At 47.2% G+C, this 16,097-nt stretch overlaps 1 protein-coding gene across 1 annotated transcript in view; it reads left to right on the forward strand.

Moving 5' to 3' along the window:
• The window catches only part of Alpk2 (alpha kinase 2), an 82,490-nt gene that overhangs the window by 58,644 nt on the left and 7,749 nt on the right, over nucleotides 1-16,097 (forward strand). Inside the window, exons 7-10 of the mRNA XM_060378592.1 lie at nucleotides 44-318; nucleotides 1,672-1,760; nucleotides 7,118-7,335; nucleotides 11,335-11,383. Coding sequence (XP_060234575.1) covers nucleotides 44-318; nucleotides 1,672-1,760; nucleotides 7,118-7,335; nucleotides 11,335-11,383 — 631 coding nt within the window. The remainder of the gene's footprint in view (nucleotides 1-43; nucleotides 319-1,671; nucleotides 1,761-7,117; nucleotides 7,336-11,334; nucleotides 11,384-16,097) is intronic.

Here is a 16,097-nt window from a genome sequence, read left to right on the forward strand (position 1 = left end):
ACGGGAAATGGCTCTGTCCACTGAAAGCTGTTCTGTGTTATAGGATGCGAAGAGATTGAATTCAGCCAGCTCATCTTCAAAGAAGATGTTTTCAATGACAGCTACTTCGGGGACCACCTACGTGGCCAGATCTCCACGGAGGAGCTTCACTTTGGCGAAGGGGTACACCGAAAAGCCTTCCGTAGCACGGTGATGCAGGGCCTCCTGCCCGTCTTCCAGCCTGGCCATTCATGTGTGCTCAAGGTGCACAACGCTGTCGCCCACGGGACCAAAAACAATGATGAACTTGTGCAGAGGAACTACAAACTTGCTGCCCAGGTGGGTCATCGAGCCTAGGGGTGTGTCACTTTGGGTGGGAGAATGACGCACAACATGAGACGCAGAGTTGAGCGGAGTATTTTTCACAAGGGCCCTTGGCTTCTTCAGGGTGTGAAGGCTGGATGTTTGGGGGTCCTCACTTCTCAGTTCTCACAAGGAGTCAGGACTTAGCCTGGGGACACGTTTCCTCTTTTCACCAGGGGTTCACTGGGCAGAGTGATCACGTTGGTCCATGAGGATGCAAATCCAGTTGGACAAAGGGTGATACAGAAGGAGGGGTTCTAAGATGCTGGGATCCCTGATGAAACCAGCACTAGTCTGTGAGGAGAAGCTGGGCACTAGGGAAAGAATGGTCAGAAGGCTTAGGATTTGTCTTGTTTCCTGCTTTCTTGGATTTGTTCAAAGGCTGCCTATAAACTCTACAGGAAGATTGAGCACAACATGAATTCCCTCTCTCTAAAACTGACCTGTGAAACTGGAGGAAAGAGAGATGAGAGGGAGGAGTCCAAGGGGCAAAGAAACCACCCCTTGCCCACCTGCACCTTGACCTTTGTGTTCATCTTGACACCAGCAGCTGCCGGTGTTAGTCTAGGACTTTGACCACCCACGGCCATGACTGTGGAAGAGTCACATGGTACTGTGTGCTCCATAAGGCCAACTCCTGTGGTCCAAGTGAGACAGAGTCCGAGCTTGTGTAGCTCGAAGCCAGCCTCTTCTCGCCTTCCATCTTTCCCCTTTCCCTTCTTTCCTTTCAAACATGACCCAATCGTGGAAAGTCCCCACAGCCTCCCAACTCCGGGTCAGACAGGCCTTCCAGAGTAGAGAGTAGAGTCCACTTGGCTTTTCCCAAGGAGGGCTCTTACTGTTTGCAGCTCACATTATACCCAAGGAAAGGAGTTGGGGAGGATCTTGAGAAAAACCAGTACCCCACCCCCACCAACCATTGTCTGACATCATGCCAAAGGGCCAGTCCCCTTAGACCAGGGACAGCCTTCCCCAGTGCTGGTTCTAGAGACATAGTTCCTGGACACTAGGCCTGAGAGCCACTTAGCCTGACCTTGGCTGAGGTAAGTCATGTCTCAAAGCACCTTTATTGCCGGCCGATTCCACACGGTAAGTTTTGTTTCTGGTGTGTAGGTTAGTGGTAGAACAGTTGCCTAACATTCACAAAGTCCTGGCAAGGGTCTCCAACACTGGGAAATAAAGAAAAAAGGTGCCTCTGTTTTGCCAACCAGCCATGATGGGCCTAGGAAGCTATTCGTCTGAGTAATCTTGGAAACTTGCATCGTCTTGCTGAGCAACGTTCTGAATTCTTGCAGTCATTTACATTTCCACTGTGTTTGGGTGGTGCAGGAATGCTATGTTCAGAATACTGCCAGATACTACGCCAAGATCTATGCTGCTGAGGCGCAGCCCCTGGAAGGCTTCGGAGAGGTGCCAGAGTAAGTCTGTGGATTCCCCTCCCCCATGTATCACTACCTCTGGTTTGCTATGGATGTGGAAGGCATAGAGGGCAGGAGCGGGAGAAGGACCCATCGGACAAGTGGGACAAGTGTTTGATTTCGTCTCTCGGACTACAAACTGTGAGGAATCACGTGGCTGCCATCCTGGTCTTGTTTCGTCTCCAGAGATGTAAAAGAATGCCTGATAAATATTATATTTTTAAAAATCTTTGTTTTTAAATTAAAACAGTTAATTATGTGGGGCTGAAGAGATGGCTCAGCGGTTAAGAACACTGGCTGCTCTTCCAGGGGTCCTGGGTTCAAGCCACTCATATGGTGGCGCCCAACTGTCTATTACTCCAGCCCAGGGAGTCTGATGCCCTCTTTTGGCCTCTGTGGGCACTGCATGTTTGTAGCAAACAGGCATACATGCAGGCAAAATCTCCATGCAAATAAAAGATCAGTTAATTTTTAAAATGTAAATGTGTGTGTGTGTGTGAGAGAGAGAGAGAGAGAGAGAGAGAACAGATGCAGAGTTCAGAGAAGGGCATCTTATTTCCTGGAGCTGGAGTCTCCCCGGCAAGAACAATTACTCTTAGCCACAGAGCCAAATCTCCTTTCCTGTGATAAATAACAGTTTTTAAAAGAATTATTTTGCCGCTGGAGAGCTGTCTCAGGGGTTAGGAGCACTTACTGCTCTTACAGAGACCAGATTAAATTCCCAGCATCAATATGGTGATGCAACCATCTGTAACTCCAGCTCCGGGGCATCAGACGCCCTCTTCTGGTCTCTACAAGTACTGCATGGATGCGATGCAGAGATACACATGCAGGCAAAACACCCGTACGCATAAAACAAAACCAAATATGTTTTAAGTTTATGGTAATTACTGTGTATGTGCATGCATATGCAGTGGGGCTTATGTGCCATGGCACACACATGAGGGTCGGAGGACATCTCTGTGGAGTTGGCTATCTCATTCCAAGGTTTGAATTCGGGTCACCAGGGTTATAGAGCAAGTACCTTTACCTGCACAGCCACCTTACCAGCTCTGACATTCATTGGGTAAATACATGTGTGAATGGAAAAATGGAGTCTATCGCATTAAATAGATACCGTGGTATCCACCATGTTAAATAGAAAAATGGATACATCCCTCGTCCTGGGTTTCATCTTCATTGCCTTGTCTAAACAATAAATATAAGAGAACAAGAGGCTATCACAGTGCAACTAATATGAGCAGCATAAACTATGGTGACACCGTAAGGAAGGGTAGACACAGTAGGGGAGATCAGGAACACTGGAACAGAACCACTTCCCATGATCCTCTGGACAGAAATTACAGGTTTTGTCCAGTCATTGCCTAAGTATTTTGAGCCTCAGCAAATTTCCAAGAGTCTGGAGCCTGTGCTTGTTAGCTGTTTGTATGATAAGGTCATATTTGCATGCTAAGTAGAAAGAGAAAAGGCCAAGTCAGGACATACAGGAAATGCAGGAGGACCAGCATATATACATCGCTGACAGCAAGAGGGAAAAGAAGGAAGCAGTCCTTGTCTGTAGGATCCTGTTCACTTAGAAACCTTTCCCTGGGGTGGCATGATAGAGCAGGAAGTCCAGTGCCTTCTTCTGTCTGCTGAGAAGCAGGTGACACGTGTGTGTCTAGTACCAGGACACTCAGCAGCAATTTTAGCAAAATTAATACGCTGCAAAGGGGGAGACAGGATTCTTTTCTGTTAAACACTAAGACAGTAGTTGGGATGAGTTCAGTTTCATGTTGCAGGGACTTGCCTGTTATCTTTCTTGTCCCCTCTTTTTCCAGCCTCCATTCTCTTAAGTTCTGCCTTTAAGGGAAGAGAAAGTAGCAACTGTAACAGAGGGTTAGGGCAAAAGCCCACTTTCTGGAAGCTACAACAGGCTAGGCTTGGACACCTCTCCTAGCATGACCAGTGACGGTGAAAGCCAGAGAAAGGAGCTTGAATTTATGCATTGGGAAGAGGAATAATAAAAGGATCCCATGACTCCAAGTTCATCCTTGGGGTACTGACAGGAGCTGTAGGTTGAAATACCGGAAGAATTGTGGCGGAGGCAAGAAATATGCATAACTAAGCAAGGAAGAGGGCCAGGCGTATGCATAATTAAACAATCCTGTCTTTGCCTCTGCAAGGTGAGCCAAGGTTGTTTTTGCTGTCACTCCTGAGCACTTGATCTGGTTCCTAATGTTGCTCAGGGTGCAGCCTTGTCCTTCTGGATAACTGACCTATTTAAGGTGTGGTCCGGTCTTGGGAGGTTTTGCTGCTTCTGGAATCCAAGGATTAGGAGAATGGCTCATCTCTGTGGCTGGGGATGAAATCGTTAGGTAGGAAGATACTCCTTGGGTGTGTAACATGTCTAGGCAAAATCAAGCAAGAGTCTGGCCCAAGGAAAGGAGTCAGACACAAGATGAAGGCAGAGCTGCCAAGCTTCTGACCTGCTTTTAGTTACCTTGTGGCCCCAAATGGGGAGTCAATACTTTTAATCAAAAGCAGGTTCTTTTTTTCATTACATTTTTATGTAGTGTGTGTGTGTGTGTGTGTGAGAGAGAGAGAGAGAGAGAGAGAGAGAGAGAGAGAGAGAGAGAGAAGACTGACTGTGTGGAGATCAGAGGACATCTTACAGGAAAACATTCTCTCTGCACATGTTGGTCCTGGGGCTTGAACTCAGGTCGTCAGGCTTGGTGACAAGTGCCTTTACCCCACCCAGTAAGCTAACTTATTGACCCTCACAAGCAGGTTATAAGTACCCGTCATAAAGGCACTAATTCATCTACCCCATAGAGAACCATGGTGTCCTACAGCAGGGCAGACCCAAGTTCTGTGCAGCTCGACTCTTGTGCTGCTTGGGGCCCTTTCAACGGAAAAGATCACATAATGAATATCAAGATGGGTTTAGGGACTTAGGAGGTTGGGTGCAAGTAGGGACTGAGGCTTAATTGGTTCCATCCATACCCACCAAACAGCCTATAGCCCTGAAGAGAGATGAGGACATGTTTTTTTCCTACCAAAAACAGTCTCCTTCCTTACAATAGAAAAATTTGTGATTACATGAGTGATTATAGCCTATGGAAGGGTAAACATTCTCTGGAGGATGTCCAGACCAGGCATTCATAGAACCTAACCCTGAGACCTCATCTCTACCTCAGGGATGCCTGTGTATGTGGCCTGCACACTTCTAGCCTTCCTGGTAAGCCCATACTGCTGGGATCTGGGGAACCTGGACCCACAGTGGGCACCCCTCCCAACACTCCCCCCCCACTACTTCCAGAAATGGGGCCCTGAAGCAGTTTTCTTTTAGGGAGCTTTTGGGATCTGAAAGAGAAAACACTCCATATTCCCTGCAGTTTTTGTTTTGAATTCATGAATATCAATGGCGTCACGTCGTCTATGCAAATGACTCCAACTGGGCAGAGACCAGGCTAATTGAGATTGTGAATAATACCCAGACTTTCTTCTGGCTCCTCATTCCCCCAAGGCTACAGCATTAATAAGGACCCAGACAAACCTTGGATCCTTTTGTATGGTAGGTAATTGGCTGGAAGGAGTCTTCAGCAGGTCCCCCTCCCCCTCCCCGACCCCCGAGTCTTGCAAATGTGACAAAGCACGATAGGCAGGCAAAGGCCTTATGGCCAACCTGGTTTTTAAGGGCATCAGGGCCCCAGCTCCGATACGCTTCCTCCCACCCGACCACCCCTGGATATCTCTTCAGCAAGACACAAAGGCCAGCCTCCTAAGCTGGGAAGGACTGCTTTAAGAGTGCTTCATTTGCTCCTCCTTCCACCTGGATATCCTCATGGCTGCTCGCAGCTTCCTGAAGGTCTCCCTCAAATGTCCCTTATCAGCCAGAAGGACTCTGAGCCCTCCCCACTGCAGCGCAAATGTCAGCGTTAGACTTCGCGCTGATAGGTAGCACCATGCAGTCACCCACTGTCACCTCTATTTAAATAATAAGCTTCATGGAGGGGAGAGGCAGAACCTCTGTTCTCTTTTCCTTTTATCTAACTTTTCTTTAGATTTATTTTATTTTATGTATATGAGTATTTTGCTTCTATGTATGTCTATGCAGCACAGTGTTATAAATGGTTGTGAGCCACCGTGTGGGTCCTGGGGACCGAACCTGGGTCCTCTGCGGGAACAAGAAGTGCTGTTTACTGCTGAGCCATCCCTCTAACCCAAACTCTGCCTTCTTTATTGCCATTTGTGAAAGAGTGTCTGGAAGAGTGTTAACAGAGAGGTCACTGAGGATGAGTATTTGCTCACTGAAAGAAGGATGTATGGGTGGATGATGGATGGATAGATGATGGATGGATGGGTAGGTGGATAGATGGGAGGATGGATGATGGATGGATGATGGGTGGATGATGGATGGATAGATGAGTGATAGTTACTGATCCAAAGCATTGTTGAGATAAAAATGATAGAGCCTGGTGTCTTAGCTCAGGCCTGTAATCTCAACACTCTGAAGGCTGGGACGGGGGAGCTAATGGGCTTGAGGTTAGCCTAGCTACCTAATGAGATCTTTTAAAAAATGGGGCTGGGAAGATAGCTTGGCATTTAAGAGCACTGGCTGCTCTTCCAGAGAACCTCCATTCCATTCCCAACACCCACATGGTAGTTTGCAAACTTCCATAACTCCAGATCCAGGGGATCGGATGCCCCCTTCTGGCCTCTGTGGACATGAGGCTCACATGTGATGTGTATGAATTCAGGCAAAACACGCATACACATAAAATAAATTAAAAACAAATAAAGCAAAGCCAAAGCTGGACATGTTTCACACTTTGAATCCCAGCGCTTGGGAGGCGGAGGCAGGCCAAGCTCTGTGAGTTTCAGGCCAGCATATTCTGCATAGCTAGTTCCAGACCAGCCAGGGATGATAGTAAGACAATGTCTCAAACAAAACAAATAAAATATTGCAAATAATGATGAGAGTCAGTGGTGGTGGACCCAGGTGGTGGCAGTGCACACCTTTAATCTCGGCACTTGGGAGGTAGAGGCAGGCAGAGCTCTGAATTTTAGGCCAGCCTGGTCTACAGATCAAGTTCCGGACAACCAGGGCTACACAGAGAAATCCTATCTCAAGAAAAACAAAAACAACAACAACAAAAAAGTAACGACAAGGAGGAGTTTCAAACCAATTCTAAAAACAAAAAGTAGAAATGAGTCTGGTTCATTAATAACCAAGGGCACTGCAGAAGCATACAATAAAATTCAGAGCGGAACCTGGATTAATGGCGTGCCCTGCTACTCCAGGTGAGGAGAATGCCGACACTTGTGTTCCTTTCTGAGAGCACAGTGTGTGACTGTGTCCTCCTTCCTGACAGGATCATTCCTATTTTTCTTATCTATCGGCCTGAGAACAACATCCCTTATGCCACAGTGGAAGAGGAGCTGATTGGAGAATTTGTGAAGTATTCCATCCGAGATGGGAAGGAAATCAACTTCCTCAGAAGAGATTCAGAGGCTGGTCAGAAATGCTGCACCTTCCAGCACTGGGTCTACCAGAAAACCAGTGGTTGTCTCCTGGTCACCGACATGCAGGGTGAGCAGGGCGAGCAGGGCAGGCTGCCTGGCCCTGTGGGTGCTGTGGGCCTGGGTTGTTCCTCGAGGTAGGAGGAAAGAAAGGAAGGGAAAGGAAGAGGAGGAGGGATCTATTGGGTACCAATGAGCATCTTCTTCCCAGGTACTAATAATGTCCTTTTGAAAATGAGGCTTGGAGAGGCTTAAAGGCTGACACCTAGGAAGTGCCAGCGTGCCAGGGATTTTGGAATCCTTGGGGGCTACCACTAGAGTTCAGCACCCTTATATGAGACAGCGCCTCATCGTCATCAAATGGCGTAGTTCAGATTTTTTCCCAGCCGTGTTATTATTTGGAAATCGAGAGGAACAAGGGAATGTGTACACAGAAGCCATCCGTAGCTCACCATTGTCCTTTCTGCCTGCTCCACCTGCAGGTACCACTTTGCCTAAAAACCTTGTTTTGCCAAATGTAGCAAGAGGAGTGGGAGTCAGTGCCCCCACCATGAGCAGCATTTAATCATTCCTGCTCCCTCAGCCCATGGACAGGTAATTCCAGGGCGTGTGCTCAGCGCGGGCTTCCAGCAGAGCACAGTCGCCCGTGGGAGTAACTGGGTGTTCATCCATGTGCTACTGGCTGCTTGTGCCTCCTCAGTTTTTTTTCCTGTTTTTTGGGCTCCTCTCTCAAATGAGCTATATGTACTCAAGATGTGTGTGTGTGTGTGTGTGTGTGTGTATGTATGTATTATGTTATATATAATATATATCTTATAGATGTATACAAATATATACACACATCTCCTACATATATCTATACAGATATAATAGAATTTATGAACTCAGTTGTGTTAAAATAGTTCAACAATTATCTCACACCTGAGAGCTGAGAATCTGGTGATTCCTCAGTACTTGAGGCTGAGTGTTCAGCAGAGGCAGGCAGAGAGACTGAGACACAGAAACATAGGCACACAGAGACAGGCAGAACTCACAGCAACATGCAGAGACCTACTCGATTACCCTTCATGGAGCGCTGCCTAATGACCACATCTCATGCACCTGTTGCACATTAGCAACTGGAGAAGGTGAACGCTAGTCCAACAGAGTGGCTGGACTCCAGGCCTGGCTAGATTTCTCCAGCTTTTGCATGCATTCACTTTTCTATGATTTTTATTTAATGTTCACGACAGTGCTATGTATACCACATTAGGCTCCCCATCTCCCAGACGGCAGGAGCCGTGATTTAGCTGCTGCCAATCAGTTAATAGTTATAGACGGGTCCAAGATGCCAACCTACACTTTCAGACTCTGGGTATCACCCTTTCTGCAAAAGAGGACTAACAAGCCCCTCTGCAGGGCTCTGAGGACCTCCTGAGTCAGCAGGATCAGGAAACACTTCTGTCTTACAGAGGAGTTGATCTGAAGAGGCAGCCATGTCTGTCCCCTCCCGGGAAAGCCTTTGAGCACTCGAGTGCGCACGCACGCACGCGCGCGTGTACACACACACACACACACACACACACACACACACACACACACTCGCTCACTCATGCATGCACCATTCTAAACAGACAGCTATTTGTTCTATTCAGATTCCGGCTGTACAATTGTTCTTCCCCAGGCTGTCTCGTTCAGAGTTAATTTCGCATTAAATGTATCTTGTCTCCGGAAGAACAGCACCCTGGAGCTTCACATGCAGCTAGTTTTTCTTCCGGGCACTAGTAAACAACTGCAGCGGAATATTGCATCTCTCCGTAAATGATGTGTGCTTACATGCGTTGGCACAGTGCTTCATAACAGTGTTTATTTACTGCTCGGAAAACTCTTCATGGTCATCATCATCATGGCACAGGCTCACACATCAATTCGTTAAGCCATGTCTCAGTTTTGTACACACTGGTTCTAAGAATAATAGAAACAAAACCCAGTGCAATTGACATCTTCCCCTGGGTGCTTTGTTTGCTGATAGAAGACTGGTGCGACTTTAAGTTTGCAGGGTCAGAGGTGGCGCTGTGACTTGGAACTGAGACCAGAGACCTGTTGAGACCAGTAGGCTTTCTGAGGACGGTCCACAAACTCAGCTTCTGAAGACAGAGTCCTGCCTTTCCTCCCACCAGAAACAATCCATGGGCCACTGTTAGCCTCACCTCAGTTTGACAGGTGCACAGCAAATTGAAAGTATTACTCCCCAGTGATTGTTAAAAGAAAGAAAGAAACAAACAAACAAAAGCAAAAAATACCTTGTAGAGTTGCTGGCAAATAATTAAACCAAGTGAGCTAAGTTTGTGGGATATTCTCCATCTCTTCCTCTCATTTCCCCAGAGGTGAACACTCACTATGTGGGTTCCGGAAACTCTCACTCGGATCTATCTTCATGCTTACTTGTACCTGAAATGTCTCCCCTGACCGTGTCTTTTTATATTTCTAAACCAAAAGTGGCAGCTGCCAACTGTGAGAGCAAGAGAGAGAGCACAGCCCAAGTTCAAGCACCTGTCGTCACGGCTTTAAAAATTGGACCTTACCGGAACTTAGAGCTTCCATGAAAAAGGATGTCCAGAGGGGCCTTTGCAATTTGGCATCTTTTTAGAACTATAGCACCTCCTACAATAAAGCAATGTGAAGCAGGCCTTCATATGCCCGAGTTGTTAGTAGCTTTGGGCGAATGGGAGGACTCAGCTTTTAAAATGCTGGGCACATTGCTTCTGGGTGACTCACCAGTCTGAATAGCAACGCGGTGGCATTTTGCTATGTTCTGAGACATTGTGTTCTGCCTTCGACTTGCTTTCCCTTGGTCTCTGGGATGGAGAGCCGTGGAACCAGGTTGCCATTTGATCTTATCCCAGAGTTGGCTTTAGAGAGACCTGGAGCCTTCTTCTGTACCCTCGACTGTCACCTACCTGGCCACTCCAGGTGGCTGGTGCAAGGATGCCACTGCTTAGAGCCCTGCTCATATGGGTCTCCTGTCAGAGGTGTCCAACAGGTCACCACTGGATTGCACAGGTGGGCTTCCCAGAGCTGCCATCCCAGGAAGTCAGAAGCAGAAAGATGGAGCAAGAAGAGGCTAGAAAGGCCGAGGGACCTCTACACTCTGGGCATGAGAATCAGTGTTCTTCCTCACTGCTAGCCTGAGAGCAGTAAAGGATGGTGTTTGAGTCTGGGGCAGAGGAGAGTGGGCGGTCCTTGATTATAGTAGGATATCCATCTTCCTCAAGGCTCGAAGATAGCAGGCTTACATCTCCGGCTCCCCAGCTGCTTTCCAGCTGCCCTTCCGGGGAGCACAGTAGCAAAACACAGTCCTGTGCTCCTGGGTTTCTACCAAGGACATCGTGTGGCTTTTTTTGCTGATGCGGAAGCTCAGTAGCTGTTTTATTGTTTTGGGCTTGGCACTTCCTGTCACCACTGTAGTTCCATGGATGAAGTTATTATTGAAAGTCTTAAATGGCCAGGCCATGGATTCCAAACGTTACTGTCCCTGGCCCGATGGTTAAAAGTCTGCCCGTAATTTGTGAATATTTTCTAGGATCTCTGGAAATTCTCTAGCCAGTGGTAGGAAACTCTCTTAGCGAAAATGAGAAATTGCCTATGTGGAGTTTGGCTTCAGATTTGTTGCCTTGAACCTTCCTACTGTTGCTTTTGACCAAGGCAGTCCTTCTATTTTAAGGGTTTCTGCTTTTAGTGAGGAGCAGGAGACCAAACCGAAGTCCAAGAGATAGCATTTCTAGGGAGAAAGCTCATGGGAAAGTGCTAAGTCTCAAATTCACCAAAGAGCAACTGAGTCCCTCCTCCATCCTGGAGCAAGGCTAAGCCTGAAGGAGGGCTGACTTGGGCAGTGCAGTCAGAGGTCTGCAGCAGCGCAGGTCAGAGGGGCCAGCAAGGCTCCTGAGTCTCCATAGAAACCGGGAGGGAAGTACACAGGGACCCAGGAAGACAATAAGCTGTCCCTATATGGTCTGAGAGAGTATCTGACCAATCCTTTCCCTGCCTCCCCTAGCAACTCAAACTCTGTCTTTGCTCTCTCCTTCCGCAGGTGTGGGAATGAAGTTAACTGACGTTGGCATAGCAACACTAGCTAAAGGGTGAGTAGGGAAAAATGAAATCGGTGTCATTTTACATCGGGCTTTTCTGGCAAATGCTGCTAGGCTGATGTGGACAGAGTGGATTTCTTGTCTTTACTGTAGATGGCAAATGGTCTTGGGACGGATTCAATTCATTTCTTTTACTTCCATAAAATATTTATGAACTTTGTTCTCAGAGAGAAACACATTTGCTTCCTAACTCTGAGGCAAACAAGAACACTTGCAAACACATTTCCACACCAACTAAGTACTCACAGCAGTGTCATGATGAGGAGATGTTCTGGCATCATTGGGATGTCTTTCAGCTCAACCTCCCCGTCCCCGGCCCGTTCGTATACTTTCCATTGTTGTTGTTGTTTGCAGTTAGACACAATACATTTTACACATATTTTTTTAGTTTGTTTTCCTGTCCAAATTCCTCCTTTCCCCCCAAAAAATCCTTTGGGTGGCTCACAAGTACAAGAGATCATTACAGGAGCTAACAGTCATACAAATACCCATTTCAGGCCATCAGTGGAGGCATAGGGCTTTGATCCCAGCACTTGGGAGGCAGAGGTAGGTGGATCTCTGTGAGTTCAAGGCTAGCCTGGGCTACAGGGTAAGTTCCAGGACAGCCAGGGCTACACAGAAAAACACTGTCTCAGGAAAAAAAAAATCAAATACTTTCAACTAGGTATTTCCTGATATTGCCATTAATTTTGTTTTTCTGGTTGAGTGCAAGAATGTTGGTTTTCTTAGTTGCCTGCTCAGATGACCATTTACCAAGCTGTTAACAAACTGTCCCATTTTACTGCTTTGTCTGGGCCCCTCTGAAGAAAAAGTGGCTATTCATGACTTCTTCAAACAAGATTATTAAGCTTATTCTCTTTTTCTTGTGTGTGTGAGTGAATGTATGTGTGTGTGTGTGTGTGTGTGTGTGTGTGTGTGTGTACATGCATAGCCACAGTGTACCCTGAATATGGGAGATGCCCTTCCATGCAGATTAAAAAGGAGAATGCAAACTGAGCTCCGGCCTTCATCTCTCTGCTTTCTGACTGTGGATGCAATGTGGCCAACAGCTCTGCTTTTCGGCCTCCTTCCCCAGCAACACACCACAATGGGCTGTACCCTTAAACTGTGAGCCCAAATAACCCCTTCCTTCCGTAGATGGCTTTTGTCAAGAATTTTGCCCAAACAATGAGAAAAGCACTGGAAAAGAAATCACAGCTTTGGTTTTTGAAGTTGTGATAGCCTACACTCCAAGATGCAGTTCAAGGATCTTTCACCTGGTGTCTTCCTGTTGGAAAGAAGATATTATCCATGATGATAATATCTTAGGTTGGAACTGTCTCTCACTGACATCTCGTGACACTGATCAGACAGCCCTGATTGCTGTAGGCTGCAGAGCATTTGGTCATGACATTGGGTTTGTGAAAAGAATGTGCCAGAGGGGATTTGATGCCCTAGGGGAGAGTGTGAAGTGGGGAGGGGGGGAGGCAGGAGCTTTTGAGAGACTTGGTCCAAGTCTGGGCCAGGTCATTTACCTGTATTTCTCCTGGTGGTAGATTGGTTTGCGGTATCATAGGGATTTGTTTGATGGGTGGGATGGCTGGACAGGCTCAGTTTCCTCCTGTTGGTGCGGTTTGGGGCTAGAGGTCCTTAAAAGGCATTCACTTTAGCAGCTCTCCTGCATGAATGTTCCCACTGACCTGTGGTACCCTATTTATGAAGACCTCTGCCTGTCAGAGCAATTTCCCAAATGGAGTCTTCTCTTAAGACTCCCTGTTTTCTGTAGAACCAGACAAATTATGTCTCAGTAAGACCTGGGTTGGTTTGCATCCTTCCAGCCAGAGTCATTGGGGCTTGCTTAGCATTCCCCTCTGGCTAATCTATGTCTAGATGCTGCTGCAGGGTGTAAGCTCGATGGGGTTCCCTTCTTCTCACGTCAGCCTGTCAGCTCGATGCCAGAAGACACAAAATTCCATAGCATAACGTATAACAGTGGCTCTCAACCTTCCAAGTGCTGCAACACTTAATACAGTGTTGTGGAGGCCCCCAAACCTAGAATTATTTCATTGCTACTTCATAACTGTCATTTTGCTACTGTTATGAGTCATAAATATCTGATATGCAGGATGTCTGACATGTGACTCCCGTGAAAAGGCCATTGGACCTCCAAAGAGGTCGAAACCCACAGGTGGAGAACCACTGAGTTAGAACGACCTGCTACTGAACCAAAACTGCTCAAGAAGTCCTAAAGTCAAATGACTATAAGAGCGTGGTGATTTACGACATCTTTAGAAGCATGTCAACAGCTTCCAGGAACCAGAGTGCTCCAAATGACACTCGCCCCCCTAATTTATAAAGAACTCTAAGCTCTAGGTTTTGTTCTCAGCTTTAATGTTACTTTTCTAGCCTGGGACAGCTGCCCAAGACCCATTAGAAGAGAGGATAGATGGAGCCAAGGGCAAAACGCTGCCCGTAAAGTGTTACTTATGACTGCTTTCCCACCCAAGGAGAAGTGGGGAGGGAATTCTGCCGTATTTGAGAGCTTTGAAAGGACAATAGAACATCTTGTCCAGGCTTTAAAGTTTTCTTTAGAAGTTTAAGGAAAAGTCACACTTTTCTTTAAAAAACTGTGTTAGAAGGTTGACTTGAAATTTTGATGAAAGCGGAACCTCTCAGAGCATGAGAGGTATGTGAGCTTCCTTACAAATCCTCCTTCTTAGGGTGAACTGTGACCACACCCACCCGTCTAAACTCCCAGGTTCCCCTCCCCCCTGGGAGGGGCAGAGCCAGCAGCGATCTAGGGGAGGGGAGTGAAGGGGAGGTTCAGTAAAGGAAGCTGCACGGGGTGGGGGTGGGGGTGGGGGTGGGCTAAGCTTGAGGCACAGGAGTGAATCTCCAAAGGCTAGAAAGCAAGATTTGACTGAGGAAACGTTCCCCTCAGAGCCCAAAGGCTGCAAGTGGAGTGTGAACAATGGCAGCCGACCAGGAAAGGGTTCAAGCTCAAAGATGCTCAGCAGCTGGGACAGAACGTGTTCGGGCTGGGTGCTACAGAACAGGACAAAAGAGAGAGGAGCGGGGCAGACTTTCGGAGCACAAGACGAGGGTGGGTGAGTAAGGTCCATTCAACACCTTCTCTTGATTCTTAGTAAGCTCATCTTATTCACTGTGGAAAGGGACTGGAAGTTCTATGGAAGGCTGGTCTCTGGCAGCACCTGGCTGCAGAGAAGGACACCGTCATAAAAAGCAGAGATCTGTGTCATTTAGAAACATTCCCAGGCTGAAGGGGTAAAGGGGAAATAGCTAAACTGGTAAAGGACTTAAGCTCAATGCTAACAATTCATGCTTTAAAAAAAAAAAAAAAAGTGATGGCTTGCACTTGGAATCCCAGTAGTGGAGGGAGGGGGGAGGAAAGGCAGGAAGATCCATTCTATTTGGTTAGTTCCAGGTCCTTGTCTCAAAAAAAAAAAAAAAAAAGCGGCCCATGAAGAATGACATTGAGGTTGTCCTCTGTCCTCCACACCCACGTACATGCAAGCATCTCTATACACATGAATACGCATACATATTCCCCGTGTCTCAACCTGCCTCGTATATTTATCTCACGCCCCAGTAAATGCAGCCTGCCTTGTTCCTTCCCTAATGAAGGTAGAATTATTCAGATGAAGACTGAGATGCTATTTGGCGAATAATCTATGATAGTCTCATAAAGACAAGGAACCGTTATGATCTGCTCGCTTCAGCTTTATTTGGCATGATCCCTAAGTCCTGTGTCGCACTCCTGGGCCATCAGTGTGATTATGGCTGGAGGGGTCATCTGGCCTCTAGGTACACTGGAGATCCCAACTGGATCTTTGGTCACATTCCTGAGTTGAATTCCTCAGCTGTCTAGAGCTCTCTGAGAGAGACAAGGAAAGATACTCAATCTTGTAAATGAAGATTTGGAGACTTAACAAGTCATGCAGAGGGAACTGATCTGTAGTTCTAGACAATAGTGGAATTCTCCAGGTGTGCGGGGGGGGGGGGGGGTCGTCTGCGAGGGGCGGGGGTGTTCATGATTTAGCCACTAGAGGGCAGCAAAGGCAATACTTTGCATTTTCTCTCGCTCTCTAAAGATCCAGTCACCTAGCTAAGTAGAAATAAAACAAAGAGAGGCACTCTGAGTAGATCTTCCAGTCATTAACCGCTGTGCCATAAGATGGTTATTGAGTAGCTACCAAAGACACATCTCAGTGTGGCTGCCCGCCATGATGGGCCTTTTTACCTTTGGAAGGAAGAACAGCCAGGTGTATGTATGCACAGGGTCGTCAGGCATTCCTGACATGGAAACCACGTTTGAGAGACTCAGGCTTGTTCCCTGAAGAAGGATGAAAGTGCAGCGGGAAGGGTAGATGCGACTCAGGATAGTTGCTTTCATTGGCTGGCACAGGGGTTTGCCTGCCTGCCCAGGTCCGGTTCTCAGAGCCATGCAAGAGAGGGAAGTTCACCCTCAACCACTCTGAGAGAAAAGCCTCTGCCCTGAGAATCAAAAAGAGAGGAGATAAAGGGAACCACCTGGATGTTTAACCCACTCCAGTGTCACACACGAGTGCCCACGGAGAGAAAGGACCACCAGTGGCTTAACTATGGGAAGAAATGGAATCTCCTCCTCAGTGCCCAGAAATCCTACAAAAAGTGGCTCTGTGGAAGTAACCTGAATAGAAAGCCACAGGAATCCTCCTTTATCATA

Source organism: Meriones unguiculatus, chromosome 2 (assembly GCF_030254825.1).
Source record: "Meriones unguiculatus strain TT.TT164.6M chromosome 2, Bangor_MerUng_6.1, whole genome shotgun sequence".
Taxonomy (NCBI): Eukaryota; Metazoa; Chordata; class Mammalia; order Rodentia; family Muridae; genus Meriones; species Meriones unguiculatus.